The 25,139-nt window shown below is 36.3% G+C and overlaps 1 protein-coding gene across 1 annotated transcript in view; it reads right to left on the reverse strand.

Moving 5' to 3' along the window:
* The window catches only part of PTPRN2 (protein tyrosine phosphatase receptor type N2), a 609,242-nt gene that overhangs the window by 30,112 nt on the left and 553,991 nt on the right, over positions 1-25,139 (reverse strand). Inside the window, exons 17-20 of the mRNA XM_087917130.1 lie at positions 21,786-21,905; positions 18,611-18,777; positions 3,236-3,289; positions 1,206-1,270 (exon numbers count right to left, since the gene is read on the reverse strand). Coding sequence (XP_087773256.1) covers positions 1,206-1,270; positions 3,236-3,289; positions 18,611-18,777; positions 21,786-21,905 — 406 coding nt within the window. The remainder of the gene's footprint in view (positions 1-1,205; positions 1,271-3,235; positions 3,290-18,610; positions 18,778-21,785; positions 21,906-25,139) is intronic.

Raw genomic sequence — 25,139 nt, forward strand, 5'->3', positions numbered from 1 at the left:
AGGCAGTACGGTACAACCTTAGACATCTCAATGAGCAAGCATTATACTACACAAACACCATCCCAGAAATTCTCAAGGAAATTCCATATTCCCAGTTAAATCATCCCTCTCTTCCCACGATCTGAAAGTCTCCAGGACTTTCTGGACACATCTGCTACTCTGGGCAGTCCACATGCTCAAGTAATACTCCATTCTGTATTACTTGTATAGAGAGCAGAGGGCAGCATCTACTCACATATGTGGTTGAGTTCAATAAAAGGAAAGTCTCCCTTAGAATTGAGAGGAGCATGATCAGGTTCAGAAGCAGTTGAACCAAAAGCATAGGTGGAATGGAAGGCAGTTAAAATGAAGGTGGATCTAGCAGGCCAGAAAGAAAGGAAGGAAGCAGCCCAAACAACAATGAGACCTGACACACATTGCTGTCAAATGCTCATGCAACTACCATACCAACACACAGTCATTGAACATGACATAATTACAATCAGCACCAAAGAAGGTCTGAGTATTAACAATAGAACTGTTTTCACAAATTGGACTAAAGAGTCCATTAGGTTTTGGGGCTTCATTAACAATTTCACAATTAAACTAAAGTAGCAGTGAATAAAAAAGGAGGAGGTTCAAACTTCTGTGCCTGATATGTTCACTAATTTCTTATTTGAATTTATAAGTAATTGCACATAAATAATAGGCATGCATTCATATCTGCAGAAATATGTAATGTTTAACATTGTATGATGTAGGAATGGTATTAGTTTCTGTTAAGGACTCACGAAAACCCTTCGGTCAGGAATACCTAAACTATTCTACTAAATTTAGGTAATAAAAACATGTTAACTGATGGAATTCTTCACATTTCAGGTTGGGAATGAATTCATGATCTCAGAATAATCACCAAACCAGAAAAGCTATTGAATACAACTACATAAGTGAATGCAGCTGAAGATATGGATACTTATAGACTTAAGCAAATAATACTAATTATGTATCTTCTACTTTCTCTTATTTGAAGTTTCATAAATGATGAAAATACATTGCTTATACTTTTTTAAGCGTATGTGTCGAACCATTTATAAAAAAATTCTACAGGGAAAAAATCAGCATCAAATTCAGACAAGGGGAATTTCCCTCAAAATGTGTCTGAGGCCCTTCTATGAATAGGAAAGAATATTGCAAAATTCTAAAGCAGCATCACTTTTTATTCTCACCTTTGACCATTTTATTGAGAACCATATCAATTAGGATGTAGGTTCCAGTTCTTCCTGCACCATCACTATAGACAATGAGAAAAAAATCTAATTAATTCAATGTGCACAAAATCCTAACAAAATTAGTGTTTATCTTGATATGATGCATATTCGAGTGGGGGACTAACCTGAGATGGAGTGCATCACATAATTAGGTAATAGCGATTGAAAAAACTTCTCTAAAAAATAAACTATTCATACATGATTATTTGGTTTGTGTGCATATGAACAGTAACACTTATTCCCCTAAAGACAAAAATACACATTTGGGAATAGTGTCATTTAATATTTTTACTTAACACAAATAAGTATAGAAAGCTGCATGCATAATGAACAGCTGTTCAACTTGGTCTGTAAGAAAAATCAAAAAGAGGAAAAAGCATTTTCCCCAAATGATAGCTCTCTCTAAATTTCCAGGAACTTTCCTGGCTCTGCAAGCTGACCTGCTTCTCCTCCTGCTGTGAAAAACCTTTTGTTATTTAAAGGGCATATTATTCTTCACGGAGAAATTGGATACTAGCCACCTGAGCCTGGAAAAAAGATATGGCTACTTTCTTCCTTTCATCTTTACAGAAAAACTGCTGCAATTAAAAAAGATGCTATTCATATTCTGTACATTATTTTTAACCTGCTCAGTTCAGGAATGACAACAAAGATGGAGATTTGTCATAGAAAGTGTAAATATGTCAAGATTTCTAATCTGAATAAAGTCTTCACTGCCTTCAAAGAAGGCCAGCTTTTATCTGGAAATGAGATGCTTTTTGTGCTATTGTGAGCAAACATTATTAAGATTTCAGCAATTTTCTTTTTGTTCTTTTCCTCAGTTTCTAACATATTATGGGGCTTTTTGACAATACTTCCATGAAAGAGAATGAGTCCATTAGAAACTATTTCTGATTTTAATATTTTTTAAGATATAGAAGGTTTTGAGGCATTGCAGGAAGAAAAAAGATAGGACAACAATAGTGAAATGTGTTCAATTTGAGCGAAAAGTAATTTGCTATATCAGATTAATCAACCACAGAATGATGTGTCACTAGACAAGGGGCTCAAAATAAATAAAAAACAAAAAACAAAGAGACATTTTTGTTTATTAAAATAATAGATTTGGTCATAATAATATATACATTTTTAAAAACCACATGCCTGCGCCTGTAAAAATCACTGAAAAGATTATTTTAATGAATTTTTGGAAATAATGTGATTCTTGAATTAAATACTCAACCTGCATATTCAGGTGATAAACCAAAATATATACAGTAATCTTTTAGGAATCCACTTTCAGCTGGATTACAAAGTACTTTCTTTAGTCATACAGAATGACAAAAGTTATTTTACCATAAGTATTTCTATTCTATTCTATTCACAATATAAATAATGTTTCTTCTACTTCTTCAGGACTTGTTAAACTGTATGGCAAAACAGCCTCAAAAGATAAAGCCAGTCTGAATTTTCTACAAAATATAATTGTGAATAAAACTCTCTCTCTGTGTTATATATTTGCACTATGAGCAAAAAATTAATGTTTATATATATATATATGTGTGTGTGTGTGTGTGTGTGTGTGTGTGTGTGTATAGATAGATAGATAGATAGATAGATAGATATGTTAAATTCAGTAACAGAGGAGAAAAGGGCTAATTTTGGTAGTAGTATAATCCTATGCATATTTACCAAGAAGTAAATGTCCAATTGCAGTATATATTAAACACATATATACATCTTCCTAAAAAGAAATAATTTCTGTAGTGGTTTGGGTAAGATCTGACCATTAGTTTTAGATAATTTAAGCTAAATCTTTTCTTAAGACATCATCAGTCTATTACATAAGAATTGTCAAGAATTTCTGCATTTATAAGAAACTCATCTCAGCAGAAAATATGAATGAAGTAGTTAGAATGCATTTAATTTGATTATTAAATAAATCAATGTACAAAGCTATTAACATGTAAGTTTGATATGTGGGTTTTTTTCAAAAAAATTATACTTGCCTGCAATGCACAACTATTGGACAAGAACGGCCCCTGTAGCACTTGTTTATTTTTCTGCAATAAAACAAACACAGATGTTGATAAATATTAATAATTATCTAAGAACATATTTTTCATGAGTCATAAAATTTAAGGTTTTTCATGAGTCATAAAATTTAAGTTATAAAAACATATTTATTAAAATAACAGGTGTAATCCTTAAAATATTATCTTGCACAAGAGTCACAGGAATTAGTAAGGGTGTTTTATAATGCTTACAGAATTATAATCTAGATTAATTTGTTATCAACTAAATCCTTCATTTCATTTTCACTGCTATTTAAATTATTATAGAGCTTATTTAAACTATGTGAGTTTTAATATTATGTGTGAAATCACGCTTCTTCAACAATAAAACAAATTTTAGTTTAGCATAATTTGTGGTCCCAACATAGAGAATCATAATTTCCTCACAACCTTAAAATATCACGTTATTCCAAATGTTCCTTGTCCGTATATTCTCTTGATTGGTTGAACCAGAGACAGTGTGTGTTCTTAAACAGCAATAAAAAAGTAATAAAAGGGTGCTTTCTTTTTCTTCTGCATTTCCTACATTAATAATACAAATGACAACAAATCTGGCTTTAGTTAAAGTGTGTATTAACAGTTCACTTTCAGCCCTGAGGCAGTATTAGTAGAGTTCTGCTTAAAAGCTAATACAGTTTCATTTAGAACTTTTGCTCTGAAAGGTGATACATACGTTCCTAAATAAATCAATGTTTAAAAACTACTGTTTTAGGAATATATTTCTTAACTCACAGGACAATAAATGAAAAAACTTTCCAATTTTGCATAGATAACTGCTAGATTTATATAGTACATTTTATTTTCTGATCTTTTCAAATATACAAATAAATATATTCTGAGACATAAAACTTAAATACCTGGAAACACAATTTCAGTTTGGACACACATGCACACACAATATTTCATAGGCATAATTCAAAATGTTGTTTTTAACTAATCCTAAATGACTTAGATATTTTATTATTCCTCTTTTGTAGGTATACGTATATGTGTAAACTTACACATGCACACGTATATGTCTAGCAACTAGTAGATTTCTTTTTTGTAGAAATCTTTTATCTATAAAATAAATATATACTTTCCTGTTTCCTAATTTGAGAATAATTGCTTCTGAGTAAAAAAAAATGGAATTAATAAATTCACATCATTTATTCCAGTTCATGAATGAAAAAGTATAATTAGCTTGAAAAGACCAGGAAAGAATCAACTCAAATCAGTGTTAAAATTCTAATGATTTACAAGTTTACATAAAGAATATAGCAAATCAATCGTTTTCCTCTAATGTAAGTATCTTCAGTTAAAGACAGAGAAGACAGAGTGAGAAATAACTGCATTTTGCTGAATAGGAGGAAGAAGAATGCTTTAGGAAAAGATCAAAATTCATTTTTGATGAGAATAAGCAGTTAGAGTTAGACATCAGAATGGAATAAAAATAAAGCTCTGTATAAATCATGCATGATTATGTAGGAAAATAATTTAATGTCAAATTGGAGATGTTATATAACGCTTAGTTGAAGCAAAGGCAATAGTAACTGATGCTGGCCTTAATAACAAATATAACATTTCAAACAAAGGCTATATAGAACAATGACTTTGGGGCTGGGTTCAAGACATGTCAGAACAAAGAAAACAGATTTCCTGTAAACTGATAGGTGAACTTTGGAATGGTTTGGTGGCTCTAATTTAAGATAGTTCATTGCTCATATAAAGGGTTTTTTAAAAAAAAATGTCTGTGAGATTAAAGGATAATCTCCTCTGTGCCATTGTGGGAAAGAAGTCAGCCCACTTAAATAAACATTCCCTTCCATATACTAGGAATTCCACCGTTAAAAAAGCAAAATGTACGAGTTAAAGCCCAATATGGCAAAAAGCCGGGCTACCTGTGGGAGCATCTTTCCCTAAGGAAATCTACCTGTCCTACTAGATAAGATGGGCACATTTCTGGTTTCTTTCCCCTATACTGCCATCTAGTGAGAATCAGGAAGGATGCTTTTCCTATGGCAGCTCCTGCCCTGTGGAATATTTTGCTCTCTGAAGTTTGGCAAGTGTTTGCCTTCCTAGCCTTCTATAAAGCACCTGGCTTTCTAATCCAAGCATTGGGAAAAGACCAGATAATCACACATCACCCTGGATTAATGCTATTTTTTTGTTTTTATCATTTTAAGTTTTAATGGAGTGTTTTACAGTTTTTAAAATGATTTTATTGGAAGCCACCCCAGTTGCCTTAAAGACAGGTAGCTATATAAATGATATAAACAAACAAACAAACAAACAAACAAACAAATAAATAAATCCTTCCTCTTTGTGACTGTCACATCTATGTGCAATGTTAATTAAACAAAAAGCCAGTTGACATGGTAAATAAGTGGAAAAAACCACAAGGCCAACAATTTCAAATCCCAGAACACACTCTCTCTTTTAGCCATCCAGCTAATTGCAGTTTCTAATAATTCCTAGGGGCAGTAGCTCTAGGGGTAAACAGAGGAAAGGTTTTTCTATCAAGTAACCATCCCCAATTTTGTAGCCTACTTTTAATTACTGTGATTCTATGCTATGCTCTCAAATAAAATTTGCCTCATCTTCAAACAATTCACCCCAAGTGTTCTTTTGAAGACTAGCAGTCACTAGGCATCAGAGCTAAAAAACTACCCTGGTCCATGAGATTTGAACAAATCGACGGGACCCTGATAGGAGGAGCTCCCACCACACTCCTAACTGAACCAATAGGGTTAGAAATGGGCCACCACTGGGAAATTATGATTTATAGTGGTGCCAAAATGATGGAAGCAGTCATCCCAGGGCTGTCCTAGCTGGACAAATGGTGTTAACCATCTAGTGGGAAGAGGAATTTGAGACTAAGAATAGACCCTTTCCCTCCCACCAACAACCCTGGAAGGAAGTTGTCCAGCATCCGAAAGACACTAAACAAAGTGAGAAATGAAAAGCCATGATGGAACAGCTACCACGGATCCTCCAAATTCCCAAGGAATACCAGGACCAAGCCGGACTTTTCAGTGAGACGGAATGTGATGTTCTACCCCCCCGACTGTGCAATAGAGGTCTTGCCTGGGCAAAGCTACCCAAAATTGTACAAAGTACAAAGCCAAAACTGTACTCCATCATCCCTAGGAAAATGAAGGAACTAAAGGAGTACATTGACAAGGACTTGGCTAGAGGGTTTATACAACCAGCAAAATCATGTGTGGCAGCGCCAATACTGTTCAAAGAGAAAAAAGATGAAACAATGAGATTATGCATCGATTTTTTGGCCTCCAAGAGGCTCCTACAGTGTTTATGCAATTGATCAATAGTTGCTGCATGAGCACCAATATAAAGGGGTCCTTGTGTATTTAGATGACATTGTCATCTTCACTGAGACTATGGAGATCATGTTAAATTGGTCTGCCAAATACTTAAAAAACTCCTAGCAGCAAACCTACATGCTAAGCTATCCAAATGTGAATTCCACAAAACCTGCCTTGACTATTTGGGATATTGGATCTCCAGTGAAGGGGTTGAAATAGATCCCAGATAAATCAGAGCCGTTCTGGAATGACAACGCCCTTAGACCCATAAACAACTCCAAAGCTTCCTGGGGTTTGCAAACTTCTACTGGCAATTTATTCCCTCCTTCACAGAAACAGCCCTCCCAATCACTGAACTACTGAAAATGAGAGGAGGGGAATAAAACCCCGACCAAGTCAACTCCTAAACTGAACTCTAAATGCCAAGAAGCCTTCGAGAAGCTCAAAAGACTTTTTGCCAAAGAACTAGTCCTCAAATACCCTGACCCAGTGAAGCCTTTTGTCATCCAAACAGATGCCAGTGACATAGCAGTGGCTGCAGTGCTCCTCCAGAAAAACCCAAGTGGGGGGATCTGCAGCCATGTGTATACATCTCCCGGAAGCTTACTGAGGCCAAAAGGAGGCGTGGGAGAAAGAAGCCCACACAGTTTGCTGGGCTCTGCTAACTTGATGCCACTTCTTGGAAGGAAATAAATTGCCTTCTGAAGTATGGATTAGTCACAAAAACTTGGAGGCATATATGACTCCATGGAAATTTTCACTCAAGCAAGTTCGATGGGCACAATACTTCAACCGCTTTAACTTCACTTTGAAGTACATCCCGGGGGAGAAAACCTTTTAGCAGATGCTCTGTCACAAATGCCACAATACAACAGCAAGTGCAAGGAGATAATCCAAGCCATGATTCTTCTCTTCCAGAAAGCGACCCAAGCTATGACCAGAACCTAAAAACTGAACTGTTGTCTGATCCTTGGTAGAGAGACAATAAAGAGCTACTAACCTCCAGACAGGGACTAGCCTGGAAAGGATCTAAACTGTATGTCCCCAGTGCCCTTTGTCTTCACATGCTCCAAAGGAGCCAAGATGCAAAGCAAATAAGACCCTGTGGATTCCTTAAAACCTTGCACTTTACAAGGAGGCAATTTTGGTGGTCAGGGATGAAGAGAGATGCTGAGAGTTATGTCAAGAGTTGTGTGGTTTGTGCCACTATGACGAAGCAACAAGGAAAGCCTCATGGACTCCTCGAAGAAGTGACGGATCCATTGAAAGAAATCGCCATGGATTTCATAGTGGAGCTTCCGAAAAATGGGGGAAACACTGTCATCTGGATAGTGATTGACCTCTTCTCTAAGCAAGCTCATTTCATAGCCTGCCCAGTCTCCTTCAGCTCATAAGCTAACCAAGTTATTCTTAAAACACATACTGCCTGCATGGGGTCCCCAGGAAGATCATCTCAGATTGTGGGGTTCAATTTACAGATATGTTCTGGAGGGAATTCATTAAGTTAATTGGGTCCTGCCAAGGGCTTAGCTCAGCTTTTCATCTGAGCATGAAAGGGGCAGCAGAACAGACTAATGTGATGACAGAACAATATTTGAGGTGCCATGTCAACTACCAACAAACCAACGGGGTAGACTTGCATACAATATGGTAGCATACAATAATGCTGTACAAAACAGCACTGGGCTTATCCTGTTCCAAATAACAACAGGAATAGAGTTTGTTCCCATGCTGGAGCTTCCCCAGGAACCACCCTCCTTTATGATCCCCACCAAATGGATGGAATCACCAAGGAAAGCATGAGAAAACATGAAGCGGGCTCTAAACCCACAAAGATTGCAAAAACGCACAAAGCCCAAGCCAGCAAGCACCGATCCCCTCAACCACCATTCTGAGTTGGGGAGTTACCTCTCCACCAAATATTTGAAGTTAAAACTGCCTTGCAAGAAGCTAGGGCCAAAGTTTCTAGGGCCTTTCCTGATTGTGAGAATTATTAACCCTGTTATCATAGTACTAAAACTCCCCCGCCTACTAGGGAAAGTGCATCCAGTTTTTCATAGCAGTCTGTTGAGAAATTGGTCAGTAATTGGGTCACTGCTGAGGCCAGTAGCCCAGGTATATCCGAAATCAATTGTAGTGCAAGGAGAAAGTCATTACGAAGTAAAAAAGATTTTGGATAAGGGAAGGCTGCAGTATCTAGTACAGTGGAAGGGATATCCGCTTTCAGAAGGCACCTGGGTAAAAAGTAAGGATGTGGAAGCGGATCGATTAACTAAAAAATTCTATCACAAGTACCCTCAGAAATCAAAAGAACTTCTTGGGATGGGAGGTGAGGTTGAGGGTGAACCAATTCATTTTGTGCTTATACTTCCAGGAACTTCTTTTGATTTAAGAGGTAAATTATGACTATCAACTCTGAATCAAGTCTGGCTAAAGTCATATTTTGCTGCTTCATAATTGCTTCATAATTGCCACACATTCTAAGTGGGGGGGGAATAGATAGTCCATCTTCAGACACGAGTCTTCCCATGGGAACCAAGGTCATCCCAACAGGTGGCAGTTGAAGGAGGAGAGGAGTGATTGAGGAGCCTGCTGACAATTTTAATTGGACAATGTGACTTGGGACAATTGGGAAGGGAAACAGTTACTCTTTTAATTATGCTATTAGTGCAGTTCACTAACTGGGCCGATATGATGCATCCAATAAGCATGTTCTTTGAGGGACCTGCCTACCTCAGAGTTCTGATTTTTTTGGATGGCAGTGCGTGTGAGAGATTTCCCTTTCATGCTGCTCATAGATTGCATTCTGTGTCATTTTCAATTGTGCCCAAACTCCTGCGAGGTGATGTTGAATTGGTCTGAAGGATTCAGCAGATCGTGAGAGAGATTGCATCCTCCAGCTTTATCTGGGTAACTGCCAGCCTGGTCTTGGAATACAAAAAGGAAAAGAGTGCCCAACAGAGATTCAGAAAATCTTCCTGAGTGCATGGTGTCTGAAAATTGAAGGGAGAGAGGTGGTGGCAGTACCTAAGAGTGCGGTCTCCCAGGCTCACAGTGCTTGCAAACTAAAGGTAGAAGGTAGAAAAGTGTACTTATTCCACAGAGTTCCCAACCCCAGGACACAGACCACTATCGGGTTGTGCCTATTTGGAATTGGGCTGCCCAAGTGGATGTGCATCTTGGCTTGTACAAGCGGAGGGTTAGCATGTGCACACATGTGCACAGCTCAACTTGCACTAGTCAAGCTGCGAGCGCATGTGTGTGTGCACTAGTCTGCTGCTCAAGCAAGTCGAAGTACATGTAAGTGCCAACTTGTCACTTGTCCAGCCTGGTTGCCTCTCCATCTTCAATTGGACCACCAAGTTTCAACAGTTGGGGGACTACTGCACTAGGAACTCTTTCCTGGTGTGTGACACTCCAAACCGTCGGAATACACATCTCACATAGAGTGACTAAGCAAATCCTATATTGGAAATGTCCCTAGCTTCCCCTCTGAGAAAGTTGCTTGTTGCCTGGGACAGAGGGAAATTGCCTGTCCAGGCAGGAATGAAGAAAAGCCATGCATAGTGGTAGTATAGGAAATGGAAAAAATAGCAAATAGCAAACAAACAAACAAACAAAAAGACAAAAAAAATGAGGCTGATAATCTGTTTTTATCTGAGAGAGGTGCTTTCAACTAACCTAACAGCTAAAGCCATCTCTTGAGCAGGAAGAGAAGTTGAAAAGGAGCTGTGGTGGTGCAATAGTCAGAATGCAGTACTGCCAGCCTTTTAATCCTTATCACCTCAAAGTTGAGTCATCCTTCCAAGATTGGTAAAATGAGAACGCAGATTGTTGGGGGCAAAATAAACCACTTAGAGAGGGCTGTAAACCATTCAGAGAGGGCTGTAAAACACTATAAAGGGGTATATCAGTATAAGTGCTATTGCTGTTATTGAAGCAGAGTGAAAATTGCAAAGCAAGTTCTATAGAAGAAAAACGACTGTTCATAATGTTAAAGCTTAAGAGCTCTGGTCTTTTCTTTCTTTCCTTCTTGTGTAAGCCTATTTTTCAGTTTTTGATGTATGTGAGGTGTGTGCCTTTGGAGTAAGGCATAGTTGATGTGAAATGTTGATTGCATTGTTGGTAGCCAATGCACAAAACCTATAGAAAGACATATTGAGAGCATTCCCTGAGCTCCCTATTCTTATCTGACTTACAAACTGTCAAATACTTTGGAGGCTGAGAATGGGGGAGGGGGAACCTTTTGATTACTATCTTCTCTCCAAATGCATTTGGTGCTTCTTATGATATGGGAATACTAAAGGGAAATGAATAGCACCTTTATATATGATGCAGTTGTTTTGCCTCTGGAGGAAATTACTGAAATAACCATTGCTCCAATCCCTAGGTGAGTGATTCCCATCCTGTTTGGCCCATGGAACAAAAGGGGAGTGTAGGTTTTTATCAGTTCTCTGAAGAAGGAATGTTTGAAATTCAAATAAAGTAGAATGCAAGAAATCCATTATTGATGGGAGGAGAACAGCTATTTGTACAATCTCTTCCTTCAGTTGCAACCCAGGCTTGTGGAAACCAAGAATTACCAATAGTTTTATATTGGTTTTGGTTTCTTAAAATCAAATATTACTTTTCAAAATATGGGAACTTCTGCCCCATAACCCAGCCTCCCCCTCCCAAATTTTAGCCCTATGTAAGGTTTTTTTTTTCTACTTAAAGGTTTCCTTAACTGTCTTCTTTCCTGCCTTCCTTGTAAAATTCTGCCTGTAAACCAGGGGTGGAATTCTCCTGTTTCTGACTGGTTCGGGAGAACCGGATGTTAAAGTTGCAGTTGATTCACCGAACTGGTATTTCAACCAACCGGCTGGCCCCACCCCTCCCGCCCCTCACCTCCCAGGAGTCTCCACGTGGCCCATTTTCAATAGAGGTTAGTGCAGGGACCATGCGGAGGCTCTGGGAGGGCCTGTTTCCGGAGAGCCTCCACAGCCCAGAGGAGGCTGTTTTCGCCCTCCCAGAAGTCCGGGGGAGGCCTCTGGACCCTTGGGAGGGTAAAAAATAGCCTTCCCAGAAAAATCAGAAGTGGCAAAACAGGCCTATTTCTGGCTTCCGATGGGCCTACAAAGGCCAGGGGAGGCTGTTTTCACCCCTCAAAGGCCCAGGGGAGGCCTCTGGACCCTGGGGAGGGCAAAAACAGCACCCCCAGGCTCTGGAGGCCCACCGGAAGCTGGAAATAGGAAGTTCTAGTAGGCCCCACCCACCATGTCCCCGCTCCACCAACAACCGGGCAGCGAACTGGTTGCTGGGATTTTTGAATATCACCCCTGCTGTAAACTGTTCACATCACTTCAAAAAGTCTCATCTCAGCTGCCCCCCCCCTTTTGTCCTAAATCTCCCTGTCTTCGCCCAATTTGCACATTAATTTCTATTCCCCAGTTTCTACCTGGGGTTGCCCTAGAGACTCTTACTTAACTAAACAAAAAAGGAAAGGGCATCATTAAGTATAACAGTTGACAACAAAGTTTGAATAATGCGCTATTGCAGTTACAGAACATTTTATTGCATTTAAATTTGCAAATAAAGTATGGGGATTTGAAGGAATAGGGAAACTTGGTGGTTGCATCTAATGGGCAAAACCTTTTTAAAAATGATGATGACCTGCTCTTCAAATAGTTTATTTCTGCAAACTTCTAGGAGGGGAGGGCTTTGTGTGTTTTCATTTACTTTATAGTTCATTTCTGAGTCACTCACTGCTGTTCACAACCCCCATGCCTTTTCCCTAATTCTGTCCTCCCCTCCAAGCCTGAATAGAACTTGAGATTTCTAATCACTTCAAGGTGATCTGCTAAGAATTAAAAGATGGATGGGACAAGGTTTAGGTAAGACAAGACTTCATAGAGCTTCCATGAACTGGCATGGTCTATCTGAACTCAAATATCTTTTTAACAATTTCTGGCTTTGTAAGCAATATACTAATTGAATAAATTTCTATGCATAAATTTCCTTCTCCAAGATTCACAAATCACATTATTGGAGATTACTAGGAACAGGAAGGTACAGTACTAAATTTCTTTGCAGTTGAAGTAGGAATGTAATGGTTCACTTCACAGTTATTTGTATTTGCACATACCCTAAGCATACTCTCTCTACTTCTGAGCTTGAAGTGCATCCATTTGACTCTTCCTGGGGACTGTGGCAACAGGCTAATGGCTAAACCAGGTGATCCATCACCTTCTGGCACAAGGTTGGAAAAAAACTCCTATCAAACATTTAAAAGGCTTCTTAAGTAGCAAATCTGCTTCCTGTTTCCTCCCTTCAATCCATCACTGAAAAAGTGGAGATCACTATGGAAGCTGGCCATACAGAATTCCACTCAGCAATCTGTTGATCCTGTCCCAGCCTTGCCTAATAATATAACTTCCCCCAGGAGAGGAAACTTTGCGTTCTCCATTTGTGGAAGCTAGGAAGTTTTTCTGCTGGTGGTAACAATCGAGGAACAGATCTGAAAATGCCTCAAAACATCAATGTGAAACCTTGGAAGAAAACTCAGTAACAGAGTGCCATTACTAGGCTTGGATGTAAGGTCTCTCTCTCTCTCTGCGCATGTGTATATGTATATGGAAAACAACAATGGCCAATGTCTTTTTGACATAGTAGATTTCAATAGGAACCTATGTGGAAGACTACAATCACTTCAAGCTGTTGAGTCTTAAACACTGAGCCTGTTTAAAGCAAGTCTGAAGGAGTCAGAATGCTTGCCTGGCCCTCTCCTGTGCCTCTTCTTCCTGCTGATCACTGCAAATACAGATAAGACCTACCTGCATTTCAGCTACCAGAATGCCATCACTGAATAGTAGTACAACTGTGGGATTATACACACAGACACACACCACAGTGTTATTGAGCAAATTTCTACCTCATCTATAAATTTCCCTCCTGTAAAACAGGAATAGTTGCAATCTCCTGGATAATGTTTCTGTAAACATATACTGTACATTTAAGTTTTTAAGAAATACAGTTTATATGAGAAATATTTATTTAGAAAAACAAATCCAACTATAGGCATTAATGCTTTTTAGGGTATAGTCTTCATATCTTTTCTTTTTATAAGAGATTATGGAGAGCAGCTTCTCTAAGCATACTATTATAAAATAAATCTGTAACTTAGATCATGTTTTAAATAATAAAGTTAAAGACAGAAATCTTTAGCAGGAAAATCAGGCAGCGTGATACCTGCACTGAAGCTTTTTGTTCATAGCCAATAATACTACCCATCTAATCCTCAGAAATATTTGCATGTTGCCTGGGAAGCATTCTCATTTTCAGAATGTTTTCACAATTTTCAGTATTTCTTATAAGTCACCCAGCTTTTCTTCCAAATGACCAATGGGGAAAAAAACCTGGCACCTAGATTATTTTTCACTGCAAAAATAAAATAACATCTCCCTTCTTAATTCACGAAGGCTGATGGCAAGGAGACACACCTGAACACCAGCAGGGAGAGAGACTGGGATAAGGCGAGTATCTCCATCAATGGAAAATTTTCTGCCTTGCAGCTCCAGCATTTTGTAGTGTAAAACTATCTTTGCAATACTAAAAGCAAAGTGGAGCTGAGTCAAAAGCTAATTAGCTCAGCTGCAGAAGATAACTGTACAGAAGGGGCTTTAGCCAGGCAGGTAGAAATGGCCTAAGGCTTATTAGGTAAAGGTGTTTGATCTAATGGAATAGTACAACAGAGTAAATAACTGAACTGCATTTTAAAGAATAGGCATTATCTAACACTAAATACAAACTGAAATGAAATCGATCAGCAAGCAAAAGATGTAAACTGTCTAAATTTCAGGTGTGTGTGTGTGTATATGTATGTGTGTATATGTATGTGTGTATATATATATATATATATATATATATATATATATATATATATATATATATATGTGTATGTGTATGTGTATATATGTGTATATATGTGTATATATGTGTATATATGTGTATATATGTGTATATGTATACCTATGTGTACCCAGACACATGCATACACACACACACACACACACATATATATGCATACATACACACATATATATTACACACAAACTATGGGCAATCTGTTTACACTTGTTATCCTTGGTATGTAAAAGTCATTTTACTGTTGCAGTGACATTTAATACACAAAATGTGTAAGGAATGAAATAAATGCCTGGTGTTTTTACATTACTCTAAAATATTTTGAGACCATATATCTTCTTTCTATTTCATAGCAGCAAATGAATTAAAGCATTCATCAACACAGACTTGAACAGCTTTATTTCTGAAGATAGCTTGAGGCTTTAATAATTTTTTTCACATTTGTGCTCTCCATAATTCAACTTATCCGTTAATTTCTATTTGGCTCAGTTCATTGCTAAAATTCTGGCTATCTGATTAACTTATATATATCTTAGTTTTAAGTTATGCTATCCTTTCAAAGATATGAATAATGACATATATCAAAACGCACATGGAAATAATAGCTTCAAATGAATTTCACTGATTGGAACGTTTTGATTATAAAAACAGTGTCATTTCCTTCAAATTTAGTTCTTCCAAATCCCACTAAAATGTATAAATAAAGCCCTGAATATTTAGTATTATTTTAATAAAATATATACATACATACATACACAAAGAGAGATGAAGAATTGACTAGAAAAAAATGATTAGTCATACAAACCAACCCTTGGTTCATTGAGTAAAAAGAAATCACCATGCAACCATCAGCAACCAAAGGTCAAAGGTCCTTAGAGGCTCAGAAAAGGGGTTTCCTTAACGTCCCTGCAGCAGTCACAGTTTCCAATGATCACTTTTGTGACTATGCAACTGGGCTTATATTACTAGCTGCAACATCACAAAAATGACACTGGCAACTGCTAATTAGCTGGCAAAATAAGAATTTGACCATTTTTAAAGTGAGCAGTATTAATAAATGCCATTGCACACAGCAAGCAATGATAGCATAATATATATTTTAAGCAAAGCTCTCATGTGTGATGCTAATTATCTTTTAGCTTAGCAGTGTCCCTTTAAAGTGTAAATGCGCTCCCTCTGGGCTCAAGAAATATTTAATTACACACTATCAGTGCATGACTAACAAGCTGGTCCAGACTTAAAAAGCTTAGTCTATTGTGCAAAATGAAATTAGGATTCTGCAATCATTAAAGTGACCAGTATTTTGAGAAGAAGCAGCTTCACCTTTCAAACACTGCATTCTGTCTGGATATTTTAAGCTTACTGAGGGGAAAAAAAATCTTCCTTCCTTCATCAATATCTGAGAGCACAATATTTCAAACAATGAAGAGCTTTTAATGCCTTAGCTTTAATTCATCTGTTTAACATAGTACAACCTATTCAACACAATAGTCTTTAGCGAGTTGGAACAAAAAAAAAGCACAAACTAGTTGTTTTCACTGTCCAACAGAATCTGCTTAATTAAAAATAAATAAAACAAAACAAATACATAGCTTTGAAGACTCTGGGGCAAATTTTTCTCGGTGATGGATTATGGTTCTAGGGAATGGGCTGTCTATATTAAATATCTCTATGTACAATACACTTAAAAGTAAATATGAACAGGTTAAAAGGAAATCAAACCACATAAAAAATAGGGATGGGGTTGGGTTACGTTTTGTATGATTAATTTAAGAACCTAGTTCTATTGTAAGGCATTATTTTTTTTCAAGAGTGTAGAATAACATATTCAAATTGTTAAGATATAACTGTAGAAACAATTCTACTAAAGCAAGAAAATTAAGATTGATGAGAAACTAATATTAATATTCCTTAAAATTGCTTTTGGCACACAAAGCAGTATCTCATCTGTTTTGTCTTTTGAAAGATAATAGAACTATAATTTAAAAACAAAACAGAACTCATCCCCAAACACTTGTGGATAATTTGTAATGAAAATAAAAATAAATAAGTCTTACTGAAAGGATACACTTGGTTGTCTGATAAGATGCATATCCATAAAACTTTTAATAGCTTGCTTGTGTTTTTTTTTCTTTTAAATCCAGATGGATTTCTTCAAGTCACTCTTTTATTTCCTTCAAAATGTCATTATACATGGAAGAACTTTGCATAAGGCTTGTGGATTTTATTCTTAGACACTGCAGTAAGAAGCAATTTTAGCCAAACTCTATCTTAGGGCTAGCATTCTGCTTATAGATAAGTACAGATTATTAGTTGGCAAATGTGTGCTGACTAGAAAATGAATACATGGAAAACAGCAGAAGATAACTGCTATAGTACAAGAAATGTATGGCTGTGAATTGAACACAGATTAATCATCAATTTTAGATAATTTCTAAAATAGTTTGAAAAATTTCTCAAGACTTTGATTGATTGGGCTCTCAAGTCACTGAGGATTCTTAGCAACCACACAGACCTTCTCTGTGATGATCTTAAGACTGCTCATTGATCTAAATAATTAAATTAATGTTATCTGGATGAAATACTATACCTTGTGTATATGTAGTTTTTATCAATAACAGAAAAGCCTCTCAGGGGACATTTATAAACCATATAGATTTTATTAATCACTATTTTGATGCATATCATAATAGTATTTACAAAGTGCTAATTCAACATGTTATACATTTATTTTAATTCTAACAGCATTATTTGGAAAAACTTCAATATAACATATTGAGACTTGCACATTTCAATATAATGTACTAAAAATTAGCATTTTTCAATGAACCATTGTGGGATTTTAATGAATTTGACTAGGTAACATTTCAGTGAACCTTAAAACTGATTCTTAGTTGAAGAGGAGTGCTTAGACATAGATAAGAGATTCAGAAATTATTTAAAATATTGAGATATAAAGAAAGAAATACTAATTCATTGTCCCAAACTATTTTCTCAATCACTTTAAAATAAATGAAAAAGAATTTAAATGTCATTAAAATAACCAACAAAACATGGGTGGGAAACACAAAATGATTACATGTGGGAGAATGTAATTAATGATGTATCTCTGCATTACTAGGAGCTTGATGCGCAGATAAGTGCAAACAAGAGCCTTGAATCTGGGAGCTGGTAAAGAGATTAAATTGGGTAGACTTGTATAGAAAAGATCTCTGTATAGCTTTTTTCTAATCTATGGAAATTCAGTTTGAGAGTATAGAACTGGGTGATGCTTAAGTATTCACCTGTCAATCTGCTTCAAAATAAAAAAAAAACTTTTGCATCTCCATTAGGCCTCAGTCATCTTAGCTGTGCTTTGATTATTCTAGATACAAGAATGTATATTAGAGATGAAGTTGCTGAATGCCTAGAAAAATAGAATAATACAACATTGCCATATGAAAAATGAGCTTTATCTTGAGACAAACAAATATAGTAGCTTTGGTGTAAATTGCCATGACATACATAGATATTTCCTCCTAATATGCTTGTGTATATGTCTATTTAAAGAAAATAAATACTTTGTACTTACATGGAATTGTTGGTTTAGGTTTTTTTGCAAGTGCATTAATTATGATGTCATAAGTTCCAATTAGCAATTTAATTACTTATATTGGGAATGCTGGCTATTTATATCTATGTTATATTTATAGCAATGTTTCTTAAACTCGACAATTTGAAGATGTCTGAACTTCAAACCCTAGAATTACCAGTCAAGTTGCTACAGATGAAAAACATTGGTCTACATGATTTATAATTCTTCTACCATCCATTTTTAGAAGCAGTTGGCTTTCAAAATACTGGCTGACTGGTTTTAGGACTGTGATAGTAAATGGATCATTCTCTATGTCATATTTTACTATGTGAAACACTAGAAAACAGCATATTTTGACACAGGAGAAGGAAGAATATATTAAAATTCCTTAGTCACAGTACTCTATGTAACAAGTAAGTCCATGACTGCCTCATCATCAACTACAAATTGATTAAATTATTTTCAAGCAGTACACAATTTTTATAACCATTTTTTATCTTCGGAATTAAATAATTATTTCTACTGTACCTGCGAAAATCCAGAAGGGATCTTGTGGATGCAGGAACTTGTTGATCATGCCAGGTAAGGTAATGGAACTGGGTTACTGTCCTAGTCTCATTGCTTTGGAGATTTTTCAAGTAAAAACTTCTTACAAGGAAGTCTTCACACCAGATGTGTTCAGAAACCAGATTTACCTATCATAACATAAAAAGTGCAAAACTGAGTCAACTGTAGAATATAATTAAAAATGTAAAATTTTATATGCACTTAATTGAGGCATCAAAATGAAGTACACTGTATCAGTGATTTTGTGGGAATTAAAGTAAAAATATATTTTTTATTATTTGCTTTGATAAAAAGAGCAAATATATATTTTGCTAAACACACTTACTATATTTTATATGGTTATTACTGCAGAAGTTAAACAATGGGCATTTAAGAGTTACCGCTTCCCATTTTACCAGCAATAAATATAGCATCGCAACCTTTCTTACAAATTATGAATCTGGTTGTTTTAAATTGAAAATGTATATGATGTTGGAGAGAATGTTAGGTTTGCAAATAGAAATGTATTTCCCATTTAACTCATTAAGCAGTTTAGGAAATCTAGCTTCTCTTAACTTACTCTATCCCATCTGGAATATTACAATATTAAAAGATATGTTAAATATAGTCTTCCAACTAACCCCCACAAATGAATTAACTAAACTGTTAGACTTAAATAAAATGTAAAACAGAATGATAAACTTTTTAAAATGAGATACATGGATGCATCATTTGCTCTTGGAAAAGTTGTAAGATTCAAGATATTTGCTAAGCAGCCTCTTATACTTATTTTAAGTATTTTGTATTTCAACCACAAACATTTGTGCTGCAATAATACTCACTTGTAAAGCAAATCTTTGTAGATGTAAAAGAGCATAGCTTTACTTGCAACATACCTTGATGTTTTAAAAATTACTTTCCGAATAAATAATGGAATGAGCCAATGGTCAAACTTAGCATCACAGTTTATGTATTCCCAATATAAAACTTCACATGTCCTTGCAAAAATTAATATTACTGTATTACAAAATGCTACTGAGCCACTGTCGTGGTTTATGCCACAGAAAAAAGGGTTTAAGCAGAAGCTTGTTTCTGTTAACCTTCTTAAATCCATATACTGCATCTTAACACAGTATCTAAAATTGGAGACACTACGTTAGTTCTTGGTTAACCATGATAATTGGGACTGGAATTCCCGTTACTAAGTGATGCTGCTGTAAATTGAAATGTCATGTGCATGCATTGCTTAGTGATGGCAATCTTAACAGTTTTTGTTGCTGTTGTTTTGTGGATTATTAAACAAGGACCTTCTCATAACTTCCTGCCGGCTTCCAAAAACCAAAATCAGTAGGGAAGTCAATCAGAAGAAGCAAGTCCCAGGCAGTTTGCAAGTAGGTCTATAAGTAGGTAAACAGTTACTATGGGTAGAATAGGGTGCATGGGGGTATAGTGAGGTGTGAGTGCAATGAAGCTTCGGATGGCTGTTATGGAGTGAGAGAGGGTGCTCAAGGGTTCACTAATGTCAGGTGTGACACAAGCACAGCAAGGCTTGAAATGGCTGTGGTCGGGTACAGGAAAGCATGTGAGGGTGAGGCCGGAGCAGAAAGGTGTGATTGCAGCAAGGTTTGTGGTTGCTGCTATTAGGTGCAGGAGACTTACCAAAGTGACCTGTGCTTTTTCCTGCCACATTGATTTTGCTTGTGGGAAGCTGGCAAGCAAAGTCACAAATGGCAATCACATGATTGTGGGATGCTGCAACTGTCATAAGTAATGCCCAGATTACAATTACATAACTATGGAAATGCTGGGATTACCACAACTTTAAGGATCAGTTGTGAGTGCCATTCCTTTAGCCCTGTTGTAACTTTGAGTGCATTGCATGAGTTATTGCTAATTGTGGTTTATCAGTAAGGAAATCATCCTCAATTAAGTCACTAGGTGAATTTGTTTTAAGGGTATGTTTGAATTTATATATTTATTCTGTTTACGGCAATCTCCCTCATCCAGTAAAGAAATAAAGCTGAGTGGAATAGAAGAATGGCCTAAAATGTAAACCAAAGTTCCTGAAAACATTATAAAAGTAGAAATAGAAAAAATATGTGCTATCCTCAAAACAAATTCCTACCCCCGACTCCTGAAATTTCAGCAATATAAGACCTAACAGTGGGTTTGCTTCTTCCTCATATGCAACGATAATGCTAGCTCAGGCAGAGTAGAGTAAGAGGAAATATTGCTGTATTCAATAGCTAGGACAATTTAACTTATATATGTAAAATTACTACAATTTGCCCATTAATTATCCAGCATTCTTTGCAACATAATCACAGAAAATAAGAACTTTCTGTAGTATGTTATATACAATAGTAATAATATGTTATATAGAGAACAAAATCTGCAGTTGATAAAATCACACAAATACTGCAAAGGTCAGGCGAAGAGTTTTTAAAAATGTAAAAACAAACAAAAGAAACAAACCCAGAAATCCTTTATAATAAAACTGAGACAATAGTCATGAAAAATAGGCTGAACAACACAGCTTTCCTTGCTTTTTCCTTGCTTTTCCAAACTTGGTGATTATAAAGCTGCTTATTCCTTTAGAAATTATATTCATCCCAATCTAGCACCAAAACTACACAGTATTTTTAATTCATATAATTTATGGTTACAAATCTTGGCAGAGAAAATTTGCTCCAATTTGCTTTGCAAAGCAAGTTGCTGTGATTACATCACAGCAATCTCTTTAAGTTCTCACTCTCTCTGTAAATAAATAGGTTTAACTTAAAAAAATTAATTATCAAAGAATAGAGATTTTGAAATATTATGGAATTTATAGTAGATGTTAAATGTGTATAAGCTCTATACTATTATAAATGTTAACTCCCTTCTTATTTGTATTTTAAAGTCTTAGGAAGAAAATGCAAACTTTAAAAATCTTTGGTACATTTACTTAAAATCAGAACAAAATGGCTTTTCGGCTGAATATGCTATCAAAGATTTTCAATGAAGTTTAAATGATTAAAAAACACTCAATTTTTGAATGTTATGGTAGTCCTTAGTTCAGTTTACAGGCCCAATTCCATTAAACAATATTTTCCTCTGTACAAAACAAACTACACGCTTACTGTCAGGTTTACAAGCAGTTATTTTCTTTAAATACCTCATAGATATGGTAGAGATTTGACCCTTCATCTGGCCAATAGTGGTAGCACTGTTTGAGTCCATTTTCGGTGAGAGGGGTCAGCAGGACAATAACTACACAGCCGTTTTCCCAGACCATCTGCAGACAAAGAAAGACACCATGGTTACATTATGAGTGCCTAATTACTGCATGATGTGTTAATTACTGCACTCAGAAACACAATTGAGATTTATTCCATTCACAGGAAACGTATTTCATTTTCGACATTTTTCTGTGCAGCTGCTTCCAAATCATTAAATAAAATGGAATCATATCTCGTATGTTTCCATGAAATATTAAAGAATGTCCAAAGAATTTCCATAAATATTTAGATATATTTATATAAATATATTTTATATTTATAATATGTAAAGCATAAAGTTTATATATTTCCTCAAAACACATAGCTATTATCGATGTATGAAAATAGGATAATTTCAACTATATAATTATTCTGCTAAAATAGAAAAAAAATACAAAGGTTTGCAGGATGTTATTTAAGAAGACATTAAAAAAAGCCAAGACAGTGTTTCCAGATAGTGGTTGAGTAACCCCCTCCTAAATTCTTAAGAATCACTCATATCTGCATTATTAAGCCATACTTTGATGCTATAATTGTATGCAGTTTTGATTGTATTTTTATTAGCATATAAAATTACCTCATGAAAAGGAAACTGATCTTTGTGCAAAGGGTCACGTTTATTCACATAAACGTTTATAAGCCATTGTACTGAGATGTAAAAGAGTAAACAACAAAAACAGATTGTTTGGATAAACAACATAAAGATGTTATATTCAATTCAAAGATTCCTTTTTATTTGCCTTAATTTCATTTGATTTGCAGGACATTTTAAAACAAATATTTTGCTTAAAATACCTGACAGCATTAACCAAAGGCAAAACATACAAATCTAGCAATGCTTGAAAGTAATATTTTTTTTTCTTTTTTGAAACATATCTGCCTTCAACTCAAAAACAAATTTTCAAAATTCTGTTGAAATCTTTGACTGTGCTTACATAACAGGCTAATCTAGTCACACATTAATCATAGCTCCATATCATTATCGAGCTTAATCATAGTTCCATACCATTGAATCTGGCATCGCACAATCCCAAGGGCATTTTTGGGGACATCTAGAGTTTGTTCGCAGTTCTATCAGTCCTGCCTCCCAGAAACCCTTGCATCAGGAAGGAACAGACCTAGCTTCATTTTGTAATGACATCTTCCTATCCACAATATATGCATGTATCAAAATAAGTATGATGGTCATGGCAATGTGATCGTACTCTACTCTTTTGAACGTTACATTGATGTACACACAGAAATAAGAGATAGAATCCTTATAGGGATACTGTGACTACCACATTTCCTGTTTTGAAACCCTTCCTGGTGCAGATATGACTATTACTTCTTCCTTTACTAGAGAAGCAGCAGTGAGTGTGTCTTAGACAACACAACACATTAATATTTCAGAAGAGCTTCCTCTGATTGCTGGAGTTTTTTGCTATGAGTTTCACAATGGAGCATTGAATTTTCATAGCAGTTCTAAATTCTATCTCTTTTCTTTACAGGTGTGAGGTATGAATTTAACTATTACCCACTTTCTAGAATTTAGGATTCATACAACCCAGGACTGGGAACATAATTGCCCAAACAGAAATTGAGATTAAACTGATTTTTCCTCTCTTGCTTTAATGCATTCACACAACAATTTTCCACAACTAACACAATGAATCCAGCCACTGACTTTGGATCATTTTTGTAGGACCTAGGCCTTGGAAATGCCTGGAAGGAATATTTCTCTGTTATTGAAAATGGCTTGAACCTTTGGGTTTGAGAAACTGGACCTTATGACTGTGAACTCAATCACCCGCTCTTTGCATCTAAAACTGCCAAGGAGGTATTGTGTGGGTGGATTCTAGCAGTAATAAATTCTTCTTTGAGTGGTAGTTCTTAAGGAGACACTGGTCTACCCTGTCCTCAATAAACTATTGCTGGATCCTATCATTTGCCCAGGAGTTAACATCTCCTTTGGAGAGGAAGTGATTGACAAGATTGTACAGCAGCTACAAAGGATTCTGGATGAACCAGGTTATGTGGGCCTGTTTAGTCAGGATTAAGACCTGGGTATGGGGCAGAAGCAACATTGGTTATGCTATTGGATGATCTCTTGACTCCTTAATGACCTTTGATACCATTGGCTATGGTATCATTTTGGATTGGCTCTGGAGATTGGAGGTGGATGGCACTATATCATGCTGGTTCTCTGCCTTTCTTTTCCTTTCTCCTCAGTTCAATTCTAATCAGTGGTAATTGAAGGAGAGTGATCACATCCTTAGCCCCTGTTTTGTGGGATCCTGCAGGGTTGGGACTCTTTCCTATCCTATTCAACATCTACATAAAGCCACTGGATGATATAATCCATTATTATGGAGTGAGAGGTCATTGGTATAATGATGATATCCAATTATACCTTGCTGCCCCTTCCCACAGAATTAAGTGGTGCTATTGATATCACATGCTGGAGGCTCCAGGGGTCTGGAAGTGGAACAAAAAGGCTTCTGCTGGACACTGACAAAACTAAATGGCTCTGGATTTTGGGGCGCTCCAGGTCATGCTTGGTACTGGACGGACTTGCATTTTCCCAAACATGTGTGATCTAGGATCTAAACTGGAGATCTCCTCTAAACTGGAGATTTTTGCTCAAAGAAAAGATGGCAATCATGGCTATGAAGGCTTTAGTATAGCTTCGTTTTCTGTGTCAGTTGCACCTGTATCTGTACTGCTGACAGTCACTCATGGCCTAGTCATTTCCTGTACAGTAGTATATCTACTGTAATATGGTCTACAAGAAACTGTCCTTGAAGAAGATCAGAAAGCTTCAGGTGGTGTAAAATACAGTATGATAGTTATGCGTGCCCCTAGAATGGCTCATGTTACACTTCTGCTCTGCAAGCTGCACCATTTGCTAGTTTCCTTACAGGTACAATTCAAAATGCTTTACCTTTACCTTTAAAGCTCTCCATGGCATGAGGCCAAGTTATTTGAGAGACCACCACCACTCAGTACATCTGTCATTCCCATCAGATCTAGCTTAAGAGGTGTACTGTGGGTCCTATCCAAAAAAAAAGAATTTCATCTGGTAGGAAACAGAAGATGAGCCTTTTCTGCCTGCACTGTGCAACATCTTCCTAATGCAAGATTGGCTTCATCCTTGATATCCTTCTGGAACTCTTTCAAAATATGGTTGTGTTATTAGTACTGGAGATCTCAAATGGCTGCATTGTTTTTAGCTACTATTTTTCTACTATCTTGCTGTTAATACTACTGAT

This window comes from Pseudonaja textilis, chromosome Z, assembly GCF_049901715.1.
Source record: "Pseudonaja textilis isolate UNSWEBS1 chromosome Z, rPseTex1.2, whole genome shotgun sequence".
In the NCBI taxonomy this organism is placed as follows: Eukaryota; Metazoa; Chordata; class Lepidosauria; order Squamata; family Elapidae; genus Pseudonaja; species Pseudonaja textilis.